The 12,482-nt window shown below is 36.5% G+C and overlaps 1 protein-coding gene across 8 annotated transcripts in view; it reads right to left on the bottom strand.

Annotated features, from left to right (window-relative positions):
• Window positions 1-10,471: 10,471 nt before the first annotated feature.
• The window catches only part of PTPN4 (protein tyrosine phosphatase, non-receptor type 4), a 219,190-nt gene continuing 217,179 nt past the window's right edge, over window positions 10,472-12,482 (bottom strand). For all 8 annotated transcript variants that reach the window (XM_006769670.2, XM_015567781.1, XM_006769673.2 and 5 more), the window contains one exon: window positions 10,472-10,714. In XM_006769670.2, coding sequence (XP_006769733.1) covers window positions 10,628-10,714 — 87 coding nt within the window. In that variant the 3' untranslated portion in view covers window positions 10,472-10,627. The remainder of the gene's footprint in view (window positions 10,715-12,482) is intronic.

Here is a 12,482-nt window from a genome sequence, read left to right as displayed (position 1 = left end):
TTGCTCCCCCCTGCATCCTGCTGGGCTCCCCTTTACCTGGGGCTCCCCTTTACCTGGGGCTCCCCTTTACCCGGGGCTCCCCTGCTGCTTGCTCTGGACGAGTATCACCCACCTTTCAGCCACACGATGCTCGTGTGCTGATAGTGGAGGCTTCACCTTTTTCCTCTCTCAAGAAGGCACACAGATGTCTGAGAGTGACTTTGTTGTGTGGCTAACTTCACAGGCATTTATTCTCTGTAAACGTATAACCTTTACAAGCGTTAGTATTTGATCAGAAATGCTGCGGGTGCACCTCTATGCCAGTGTGAGAACCTCACCTCTAGGCTGATAGGAGCCTTTCGTGGTGAAGATGAATGCGGCCCCTCTTCCCTTCAAACCCTGATGAGGTTGACAGCCTGTTCGTTGAGATTCAGACTTTGAGCCCCATCGGGAGCCACCCTAGGAAAGCTCAGCCTGGGCCGTTTTCCGGGATCGGAGGCCCCGGAAGAGGACGGGGGTCTCAGAGGAATAGGCCTTGGCCATGTTGCACAGGAGTGTGTAGGTTTGTCTTTTCTGGACAAGTTACTGCTTCCTTTGTTCTCAAGAAAGACTTCCTTAATGGATAATGTCATTTACTGAACCTGCTGGGCCCGGTTCGTTTGGAATCTCTACTCCAACCCCCAATACAAACCTTCCACCCAGAGGCCTCTGTGGCTACAGCTGGGGGGCTGCTCTAACCCTGTGACTTTAGCCAAGTATCTCGCCTTCCACTAGGACTTCAGTGGTTCTGTCGTTTCTCTTCTGGAATGACTCGCCTCAGCAGGACTCTGTGCAGCCAGGCCCAGGTTCCTCCCCATCGCCCACCTCTCAGACCCAGGAGACCTGGCATTGCACGAGGACTAACTCAGGGCCGCCTCTCTGAGTCGGCTTGTCCCCTCCCCCGAGAGCTTACTCTAAGGGCTCCCTCAGTAACAGGTGGGCCTTGGGCTTGGTTTTGCAACTGGCCCACTTCCTCCTCCTTGGTCAGAGCTCCAGCAGAAATGAGGGAACCGTTTTCTAGACAAGTGGTCTAGTGTCCATGATTATGGCATTTACAGAAAGACAACTGAGAATTCTCCACTCAGGTTGGGAGGAACAAAACCAAGTAGATGCCTCTGTGGGCGAAGGGCCCCTCCTAGCACAGCCAAGCTCCGGCAAAGCATTCTCTAAAACTAGGCTTCGACTTTCCTTTTCTTAATCACAGAAAGAGTGCCCATTCTTTGCAGATAAATACAAAAATGGGCATAAACATTTTTAATCCCTCGTATTTCCACCATCCACAGATTGCCAGTGGTAATGCTGTGTATGTCCATCTCAATGTTTTCTACACGTATGTATGGTTTTTAAAACAAATATGAGCCCGTACTGTACTGTTATAACTTGCTTTGTCCATTTAACAACACACCAACTTCTCTTGCGTGTAGACATCTCCTGGTGTACACCCTTGTTTTTAGTCTGCCATCGTAGTTCTGTATTTATTTAAACAATCCGGTTAGATGGTAGCTGAACCTGTATGCACATTCCTAATTGTTCCCTCGGGTGAAACGTGGGATTGCAGGGTGTGCAGTGCACATGCCTCAGGACTGGCCGTGCTGTTTACCCTGCAGAGGAAGACAGGCTCGCGTGGCTGAACCGTTCCAACACCGGGCATGTGTGGCCATTAAAAGACTACTTGGCCCTGGCCACGTAACTCAGTGGGTTAGAGTGTCGTCCAGATATGCCCAGGTTGCGGGTTCAACCTCCAATCAGGATACACATGCAAGAATCAACCAGTGAATGCACCAGTATGTGGAACAACAAATCCATGTTTCTCTCTCAAAAAGATATATTTTGCCACTTTAATAGAAACAGTAGTCTCGTTTTGATTTGCATTTGTTATTTCTAATGAAGTTTTTATATACTTAGTGATGATTTGTATTTTTTTTTTTGAAAATTGCCAAACACTGTTGCCCAGTAGCCAAAAATATCAAGTTGTTATCCTGCCTTTTCAGTTTGATTTGAAAGAAATAAAGGCATTTAAACAATGGGAAAAAAAAAATTTAAGTGTAGGTAGGTGTCCTATGACTTAGCAATCCCACTGCTAGAAATGTGCTCTATGCATATACTTGCAATGATTAATAACAATATTTGTATAAGAATGCTCATTGTAGCATTGCTTGTACAGTATAAACTAAAAACAAGCCAGGTATCCATCAAAAAATTAAATTCTATGATGGAGTACAAGGCAGTGATTAAAAAGAATGAGGAAGACCTGAATATGCAGATATGGAAATATTCCCAAGATGACAAAGCAAACTGCAGAATGTATTGTACAACCTCTCTGACATTAACAAAATGTATATGTACACACAAATGCAGGCACATTCCCCGCCGCCCCCGCTCCTCCCCCCCCCATAACAAAATACAAGAAATTTAACAGAGGTTGCCACTGATTTGAGGGGAACTATCCTTAGTTGTGGAGAATGTGGCTTTCAGAACTCCTTTTGGATCTTCCTTATATTGCTTATATTTTTATAATCGTGTACATAAGAACAGTCATGGCATAATCATAAATGTTTTTTGTCTTTTTAATATAATTTTGATGTAAAAGTATTTAAATATTAATGCTTTCTCTAAAAATTATTTCCTTTCTGATGAAAAATGCAACGCTTAACTGCACTTGGGGAAGATACGAAGCTGACTCAGGAATAGAAATAAAGTTCCTTTATTTTGATTGACAAGGTCTTACATTAGGAATACCAGAGTAGAGGGGCTGGTGCTAGATCATCAGACATTCTTCTAAATGTCTCCTACTTCCTACACACCCTCTCCCTCCCCCAATACAGCCACTATGTGAGCCTGTAATTCTAGAAATCCCTTCCGATCACCCATTAAATGAACATAATCGTTGTCAGAGAAGCCCAACAACAAAAAATTCCCATAAAATAACCTTCAACACTCCTATATTTTAAATAAAGCACATCTTTATTTAGCAATTGAATAATTAAGTCACAGCTAGAGTTTTTCACGTTTGTACCTGGACAACTATTTCTCAATCAAATGAATATGGCCAACAAAATACAGGTCATAGCATTTTATATAATGTAAGTCACTCTCAGGGCTAAAACAGTTTTAATGCATTTTTATCCTGTTTGCTGCTAGTATTCTAGATACTTTTACATGAATTAACAGTAGGGATTATAATTCCATTGATATTAAGACAAATAACTACACAGGCCTTTCAAGCATACAGTAAATTACATGACACACAGTGATTTCAAATTACCCAGTGTTGACCAAATTCAAGCTTACACATTAAAAAACAAAACAAAATCCTAAGCTTCTTTGCCTCTTAATTAGGGAACAAACCCTATTGATGGAGATATATTTTTGTAAAGTGGGAGAGGAGTTAGTTTAAAAAATTAGGGAGATAATTCCATTGCTACAAGTTCAGTACAATGAAATGTGAAATGGCAGCAGAAATGCAAAACTATATTTTAATTAGTAAATATACTTTTAAGTAAGTGACTTTTTGCCCTTTATATTTACATATAGCACCTGTTACAAGAAAAAAATTCCAAATTAAAACACCCTCTACATAGATTTATAAACATCACCAATGAATATATAGTAACTATTTGTCATAAAGTTAAGCCTACACTGTAGAAAATAAAGACTAGCTTTTCTTATTTGAAAAGATTACAACAATGGATTATAAATGCAATGTCATGATGCTGTAGAAACAGTGAATTGGGCAGTTCTAATTTCTTAAGCACATATATTCTAATGATAGAAAATGAAAACAGCTTAATGTAAACCGTTTTTTATTCTCTTAAATGCCGTCCCTTGACATGTATCTGAAGTGTCAGGTTTTTACCCTTTCAACTTATTTGTGGTGCAGTACTGACTTAACCCCTAAGCACAACACAAACCTAAACAAATGGATTTCCAAGTATTTACGTAATGTACAAAAATACAAAGCAGAAATGGTTATCGTAAACCGAACCTGGCTGAAGCTAGCTGCGAGAACTCAGCGTCCAGCAACATAGTCAAGTGGGCAGCCTCTATTGTACTAAATAAATTACAGAAAAGTGGAAAAGCTAAATATCACACAGTTACCTTTCAAATATCAAATGCTCAAGAGATCATTAAAAAAAGAGAGAGATCATTGTAAAGCATTTAAACTTGGGTCTAATCCAATGACTTCTATATACTAACCCATTACATCTTTTTCATATTTACAAGACTCCTAGGATATTTTTAAATGTATAAATTAAGTCAGTAGTAAGCATGAAATAAAGTGCTACTATTTGAAATTCAAGGAATCAATTTCAGCATTAAAATCTGGCCTACTCTATAGAATACAAGAAAACATGAAAAATCTTGCCAGCTCACTAAAGATGGGAAAAGGTGGGGGCAAGAGAATCCCAGAATTGGGTTGAAATTCTCTTGCCCAGAAAGGCAAATAATTGGGACACTACAATTCAAAGCAAAAACTAAAAGCTTCTTTTAAGTAGAAGGTAAAATGGGCTCAACTGTGACTACAGTGGATTTGGGGAAACCACAAATCAGTACCTATCTGGGTCTAAGATTGCAAGCAGGGGTGAGCCCCTTTGATGGCTTTATGGTGACAATTTCACTTAGCAATGTGGCATTTTAAGGTTATCACAAATAATCCTGCTAAATTTGGAAACTCCCAGGGTTAAGGGGCCCTGAGACTAATCTTTTAAGAACTGTTAACAAAAGTTAATGAGGGAAGAGATCACCTCACAGTTGCTCAGGGTACTTCACAAAGACTCAACTGCATAAGGGAAAGTAATGATTTTTTACAAGTCGGAGGGTGGAAGCAAGGTGTCAATAGAATGCGTCCAGGTAGTAAGTAACAAATAGTAAATACTACCCTTAAACAAATGGTTAAATAAATCCACCATACCTAAAGATGTTGGCTTAAAATACAGGGGGAGTGGGAGGGTTTGGTTGTATTTTGCTCAGTTGACTTAATAAACCCTTAAACATATAAGACAAGTCAGAGTTGGGCTCATCTGTCTGATACTGAGAATAAAAAGGCAAAACTCTTTGTCAGGGGCCTCTGCACATATCTACTGTGCTAAACCTTAGGCATGGTTTCCTGGCTTCATCAAAGTCACACTCTCACAATGATGTCCTCATTTGTGGCTGCAGTAGTGACAAAGCCTGAAACTTTCCTTCATGGTAAACATGTCAGCACAATGTTTTCCGTCACACAAAAAGAACCTTCCACACTAGAGAAATCTAGAATTCAGTTGTATTACATTTCAAAACAGTATGCAAACATTTTCTTGAAAGTTCCTATTCTAGAGCTAAAACAAAGCAAAATGAAAAAGAATGTACATTAATTTGAAATATGCCTCAATGACGACTGCTCTTATTTATTAATCTTCACCCGAGGATATTTTTCCATTGATTTTTAGGGAGAGTGCAAGAGAGAGGGAAAGACAGAGAGAAACATCGATGTGAGACATCGATTGGCTGCCTTCTGCAGGAGCCCTTGACCAGGGCCAGGGTTGGGGGAGAAGCCTGGACCGGAATCAAACCCGGGAACTTTTGGTCCTCAGGCCAACACTCTATCCACTGCGCCAAACTGGCTAGGGCAATGATTGCTCTTCTTTAATGAAATTACATTTTCTTCTAAGATTTCATTTTCTATAATGAAGTGGAATACACGCTTCCTTTCCTTTTTAATCTCACTTTTTTTTAAACCAAAGAGTATCCCCATAATCAAGTCATAATTCTCATAACATTGAAAGATATTCATTTTCTTTACAGCATGAAAGACAAATATCATTTTATCCTTTTTAAACAATGAAAAGAAGTTTCAATCTTTTGCCCATAGAAAAATATTTTCTGTATCATTCACACCACAATAGAAAAATTCGACAGTATTTAACTAAAACTTCTATGAGCACAAGGTTTTAAAACGTTTTCATTCCTGTATTTGAAATTTTGAAATGTTTCAGGAAGTTAAACATTAGGATTTCTTCCTAGAATTGTAGCTTTTAACTTGAACTATTACTAATACCTTTCACTTTGTAAATTAAAAAAGATCAGTTTACTTATTTATGCAATGAACCATGTCTAGCCAGTGTTGATGAATTGCACCCCAGCAGATACTACTTCTGGCTGCCCATTTACCTTGCATTACTAAAATGAAAACAATGAATATTAAACTTTAGAAATCAACAGGAAACTGCCGTAGAGAACATACAAATAAACAGCAGCAAATTTACATAGGAAACAGGAATAAAATTGGTATTTTCACCAAGATTTTGGAAATAAAATGTCTAATTTCTGACTGAAATAGGGCTTGTTTTTGATAACATTGAAAGGCTTATTGTAATTGCTACTAAGAATGAAATCTGTATACAATAAAAAATTGTGTAGACATTGTAAAGAAAGTTGAATCCCCCAAATTCAATTTAGAGATTCATTTCATGGGCTCTTTATAAAATTGCTGAAATTATCTATTAGCAATTAGTCCTAAAATGTTTTATTATGTAAATGAGTTTCTACATAACTCTCAAAGAATTTCACAAAACGGTTGCTACAACTTGTGTTGTGATCACACTGAGGCACCAATAAATTTTTGCCAATGGATCAATAATTCTGATATTTGATTCAATTAATCCAGTGGGTTTCAATTAACATAGCTCTTTTACTTGGAGGAAACAACACACACACACACACAAAATGCTGCAAGAGCAGTGGTGGGATAGTTGAAGCAAACGTGGCAAGTAAGCAGTCCTAATAGAGTCACTTTGTTGATGTGGCAATTACATAAAAGCAAACTGTGGCATAATTTATCTTGGTCTTGTCATGTTATTAAGAGATGTTTATTCCAACAAATATTTACCATAATGTGTAACTCTAAGGGACTTAAATGGAAATTCACCTAAACTACAAAATAATTACAACAAAATAAAAGAGATGTAAACATACCCCACATTACTGTGGTATAAATAATTTTTATGAATTCAAACCTACTTTGGCAACCTTACCGTCAGAATATTTTAAACATTCAAAACACAGATATTAAATAGAACACTGTTAAAAATTCTTGTTTCCTTCTTCTCCCTTCCTGATAAGATTGTAAAACAAGTAATGCTACTACATGTTCACATTATGCACATAAATTATTTGATTGCAAGTGGACATATATTCTAAATCTTAGTTTTATGTTTTAAGTGCTTTTAAAAATCAGCCTTCTAATTTGCATTTTAGAATGTTTTTGCACCGCACATATACAGCTTAAACACCTTACAAAAGCTTATGATCTGTCACGGAAGCATGGCTAGCAAACTGCATCAGGCCCCACTGAGGATCACTTTGAAAAGTCTAGTTATTTTCTAAACTAAGCGAATCATAGTGAAATCACTGCCTGAATATAATTCTTGCGCTGAAACCCTAAAATTCATAAGAATTTATGATAATCACACATGTTGCCTAAAATAACAGTGAAATTAGATAAAAGTCTTTCAGGTTCCTTTTCGCTCTAATGTTGTACATGGTACTGCCTGTGGAAACAGGAGGCTTTTGCTCAAATACCTGATTAGATCTGATCAGATCTGCCAACAAATTATAAACAACTACATAGTTAAAATAATCCTTTACCTCTCTTAGCATTAGCTTTTGTGAAACACACTAAAGTATCTTATGTGTAATATTAGTACTTGAAACCTTCAAGCAATTGTCTTAATGACTTAACATACCTTTATACATTTGAAGCCAGTTTTTATATATCAGTATACATTTTCTCTTTATTCTTCAAAATGACCAACCCTTTCCCCATCTCCTACTTTTACTAGGAGGTCACACAAAGGAAATAAAAATAGATGCTGTTACTCTGCGTCTATTTTGAATGAGTGCACTGGTTTAACAAATACTACCAGTTCTTTTTGTGAATGTAAAGTCTATTCCAAAATATTCCTGGGTACAGAGTGCTGACACAAATCAGATGCTCAAACATACATTTGAAATGAACATCGTGAAACCATCATATAAATCAGAGAGGTTCACCAATAACTACTTCCATTTGTGAGAGTAACAGTCAATGTTGATTAATTGGGGGGGCGGGGGAGGAGTGGAAGGAGAGAGTAGTTTAGATATAAGTAATGTGGCATTTTTATCACTTGATGTTACATGATATGAGTGAAATCTAGGCCTACTTGGTGTACCAAAGCTAGGATGATTCTAGAACCCTACATAGATCAATAAACAGGTTAAAAAATTCTTAGGTGCAATGGATAATGTCTTACCTGTTGAGTGAACAGAGAAGCATAATTAGCATATTTTTAAATTTAAGACCCCCAATAAATATGCCTTTAAAGAAGAATCTTTTTGTACATAACAATACTGACGGAGAACACCGCTCAGATGAACAATTGATATGTGTGGGATTTACAGACTGGCCTTAGCGGTTAAGAAAGGCAGCAGTGCTAACTGCCATCAAGTATTAGCTAATCTCAGAAGTGTAAACATTAAGCTCTAAAGAACATGCTAACCATGTCACTTATCTGTTTATCTCTATACAACTGTATCTTTTGTTTTTAAATCTGTGGTTGTCATATTCTATCCATAGAACAGACCAATTTTCTTTTTAATTCATGTGAAAAACTTCCCAGTTTTAAATTATGTAGACCTGAACATGATTTCACTTTTCAACTGATCATCATGTCATAGAGCAGCCGATATTACATTTATCTGTTGGCAGAGAATGGAATGTTCAAATAAAACTACAGCTTATTTACTCTTATACTGTCTTGATTATGAAATTCAGAAATAGATAAGAGAATTTCTCTTAGACATACTGGTTATGTTTACTATTCTTTTTTAAAAACAAAATATTATAATAATAATTTATTTGGTATCTTGGCTATTAATGACTAGGACTTAACTTCCTAAAATTGATTACTATAGATTTTGACTATCTGAAAGAACATCATTTAGATTATACTGAAGATTTTAAAATGTACATTTCCCTCCTCATACTAAATGGCATTCCAAAATATCCACCATTCAACCCTAGATTTTATCAATACTATTCTGAAATATTCAGAAAACACCAGTAAAAGTAAATTTCAACAATAATCCATATAAAATAATTGTGTAATTATAACATTTCAATAGGTGAGCAAATTTCCACTTACAACAGTCTCCATGAAGTAACATGCTTATAACCTCTAAGTACATGTAAATTGGAGTAACTTAACGGTATACAAAAATGACCAGAAAACCCCTCATTTCAGTTATTGAGGGATTTCATTTCATTTCAGTTACTGAGGGATTATACTTTGAAACAAGTCAACAATGTTTCATTCCTTGTTTGAAGTATCCTGACTAATAGACTAGTGTGAACAAAATGTGGTATGAACTGAAATGAATGCTGAAGAGTAATAATTCCATTAGTAATAGAAATAAGCCACAACTAACTGGTCTAACTCTAGCTTAGAGTATCAGTATGTTTAACTTTAATGTGCATATTAGATGACATTTGTAAAGCAAGGGATAAAATAAATAGAAATTTGAAGAATAAAGCATCTTTTAACTTGAGCTGCTAAACTGTAACCCTGTCTTTCAGGAAAGGAATGTGCAGATTTAAACAATTCCATAGCAGCAGAGCTCTCACTCAGAAGAACACTAATTACCTTTGCTTCCTGTGACAAAATACAGGGTCTGAGTAAGAAACAGAATTTCCTTACCCTTCTTTGACTGCATAAGTCTCAATACAGGAAGTTATTTGCAAATGTGTACTGATTAAAAATGCATAAAAATGTAAGTGTACAGTATACATACATACCTCCTAGTGGGTCAAATGAGTGCCTTTTCATTAGACATACACAGATGTCTCAAGGCACTTACGGGGTTAAGACATAATACATGCATTCCTTTATATCAAGTACATGAAATCACATGATTTGGAATAAGCCAACCTTAAGGTAAATATGTTACATTATTAAATTCAAGAAAATCTGTAGATTCATATTTATACTTTCTGTAAGATGCTGGTAAATGGACAATGTGCAGCATTTCCTGGGAAAAGCAATTCCACCTTTCTTCTTATGAACAGCAGGTCTCTACAGGGGGAGTGTAGGGCAAGATGTGCTGCATCCATAGGCAGTGTATTGGCTAATATTGAAAATGATATTGCTAAAATTTAAAAAATAAAATCTGGTAATCAAGTAATATAGTAAGTACATGAATCACTGCAAACACCAGAGTTGACGCCTGATGTTTACTTCTTTTTGCTTTCAAAGTACAGGTGTAACAGAGATGATGAGAATTCTGAGCCTTGTTTGTGGCAATTCTTCTGGTAGGGGACTGCATGGCACCACTACAAAATTTCATAAGTTACCCTGAACATACTCAGTTATTCACTATTTGTTCGAAACAAAGCATGAAATAGTCTTTAAACACATGAATTATAGGTTTTGAGAATGACTTTTTTTAAAACATAAAGTGCAATAGTGCTGAAGTTTTCAGTTTTTATCAGTTCTTCATTTTTTGTTTAGATGCCATTTCCTGCAAGCAGTATTATGGCACAGTGAATATAATTGGAAAGCAGTTTTCTAACACATATCCCAGATTTTTTGCTTTCTTATTTATTTGATGATGTCGTTAAGGGTCTAACAAATCCTTCTTCATAAACTTTCAAAATAGCTTCACATACAAATCTGTATTGACTCTGAAAAATAAAATATGAAAAATAGAACTGATCAGAAAAACTGGAAAATAAAACAAAGAAATGACAATCAAGTCACTTGACTTGCTTATAAAAGAACTACAAAGTAAAACAGCACAGGGATACCATTCTTCATGAACAGACTAACAAAAAATAACAGTCAGACAACATATTTTGTTGGCAAACTCCCTCATGCATTGCTAATATTCCTAGCATTGCCACAATCTCTATGGATGGCAATTTGGCAGCATCTAACAAAATTACATTAATTTATCTATTGACCCAGCAATCCTACTTTTAGGAATTTATCGAAGATAAATTAGAAAAAGATATTTAAAACATATATTTATAAGTGAGGCTAATATATTATTTATAATAATTAAAAAGTAAAAGCGATCCACTCGCCATCAGGAAAGGCCTGGTGAGTAATCTGTGGCACATCCTCACAGTGGATACGATGTAGTGGGGGAGGAAGAAAAGCCTAAAGATTACTATAGAATGATTCCAGGATATGTTAAGTAAAAACAGCAAGGTAGAGAAAATGGCATATAATATGTTATTTTTATAAAAGAAAGGAGGATATAAAGATCTCTCAATATATGGGGTGGGGCAAAAGTAGGTTTACAGTTGTGAGTACACAAAACACAGGGTTTATTCTTGTATTATAAAAGCAAGGGAAGGATATATCATTAAAAAATGATTTCCTGTAAAAGGAAGAAAAAAATAAGGTGCAGGAGAAGGCTAGAGACTAGACTTCATTGAATACACTTCCTTCTTTTACAGATTTTACTTTGGAACCATATAAATATACTCCATAATTAAGCCAATTTAAAAAAATCTACAAATTGAAAATAACATGAACAAATCAATGTGTATATCTAGTTGATGGCAGAACTAAACAGAAAGAAACTATATCAAGGGACTTTGAAACAGTAATTTGTCTGTATATCTTTTGTAGAATATATCCGAAAAGCACTGTAGAAAAAATTTAAGTTATGTTCAGTAACCATACTGTCAGTGGTAGTTGTGTTAGTTTAGTTGTTCTTAGACTGTTCTTGTATAATCAACTTAAAACAAATGGGTTTTGTAGAGAACCAACATTTCTGTTAAAGAAGAAAGGTGGTAAAGATGTAAGGTAGAAGACATTAAGCAAAAATACCGTGCTCCTGAATTTGTATTGGAAACACCAGTATTAATTCATAAGTTTGTTTTCCTACTTCTGGCTATTGAAGATTTCTACAGACAAATATCAACACTAACCCCAAAGCAACAGGAAACCTTAGTGCTCACAGGTGCTCCCTAATATAATTTCTCAATAAAAAGAACCAGTACTTTTTGGAGAAATTACAGATTCTAAGTTTGGGGCAGAAAGTGTACAAAGCTGGAGCCTAGTTATCTTTATTGATGACTAGAGGCCTGGTACACGGATTCGTGCACAGGTGGGATCTCTCAGCCTGGCCTGTAGGGATCAGGCTGAAACCGACTCTCCGACATCCCCCACGGGGTCCTGGACTGTGAGGGTGGTTCTCGGGTGACACAGTCTGCAATTGGGCTCCCTCCTCTCTCGTTCCAGGTGTGTCACCTGAGAACTGCAGTTCCTGCGTTGAGCATCTGTCCCCTGGTGGTTAGTATGTGTTATAACTACTGGTTGGAGCATCTGTCCCCTGGTGGTCATTGCACGTCATAAATACCGGTCCGATGGTCGTTTAGGCTTTTATATCCTATACTAAAGGCCCAGTGCACAAAAATTTGTGCACTCGGGGGCGAGGAG

This window comes from Myotis davidii, unplaced genomic scaffold (genome assembly GCF_000327345.1).
Source record: "Myotis davidii unplaced genomic scaffold, ASM32734v1 scaffold3, whole genome shotgun sequence".
In the NCBI taxonomy this organism is placed as follows: domain Eukaryota; kingdom Metazoa; phylum Chordata; class Mammalia; order Chiroptera; family Vespertilionidae; genus Myotis; species Myotis davidii.
The sequence above is the reverse complement of the archived record's forward strand: the minus strand, read 5'-3'. Positions and strand labels throughout refer to the sequence as shown.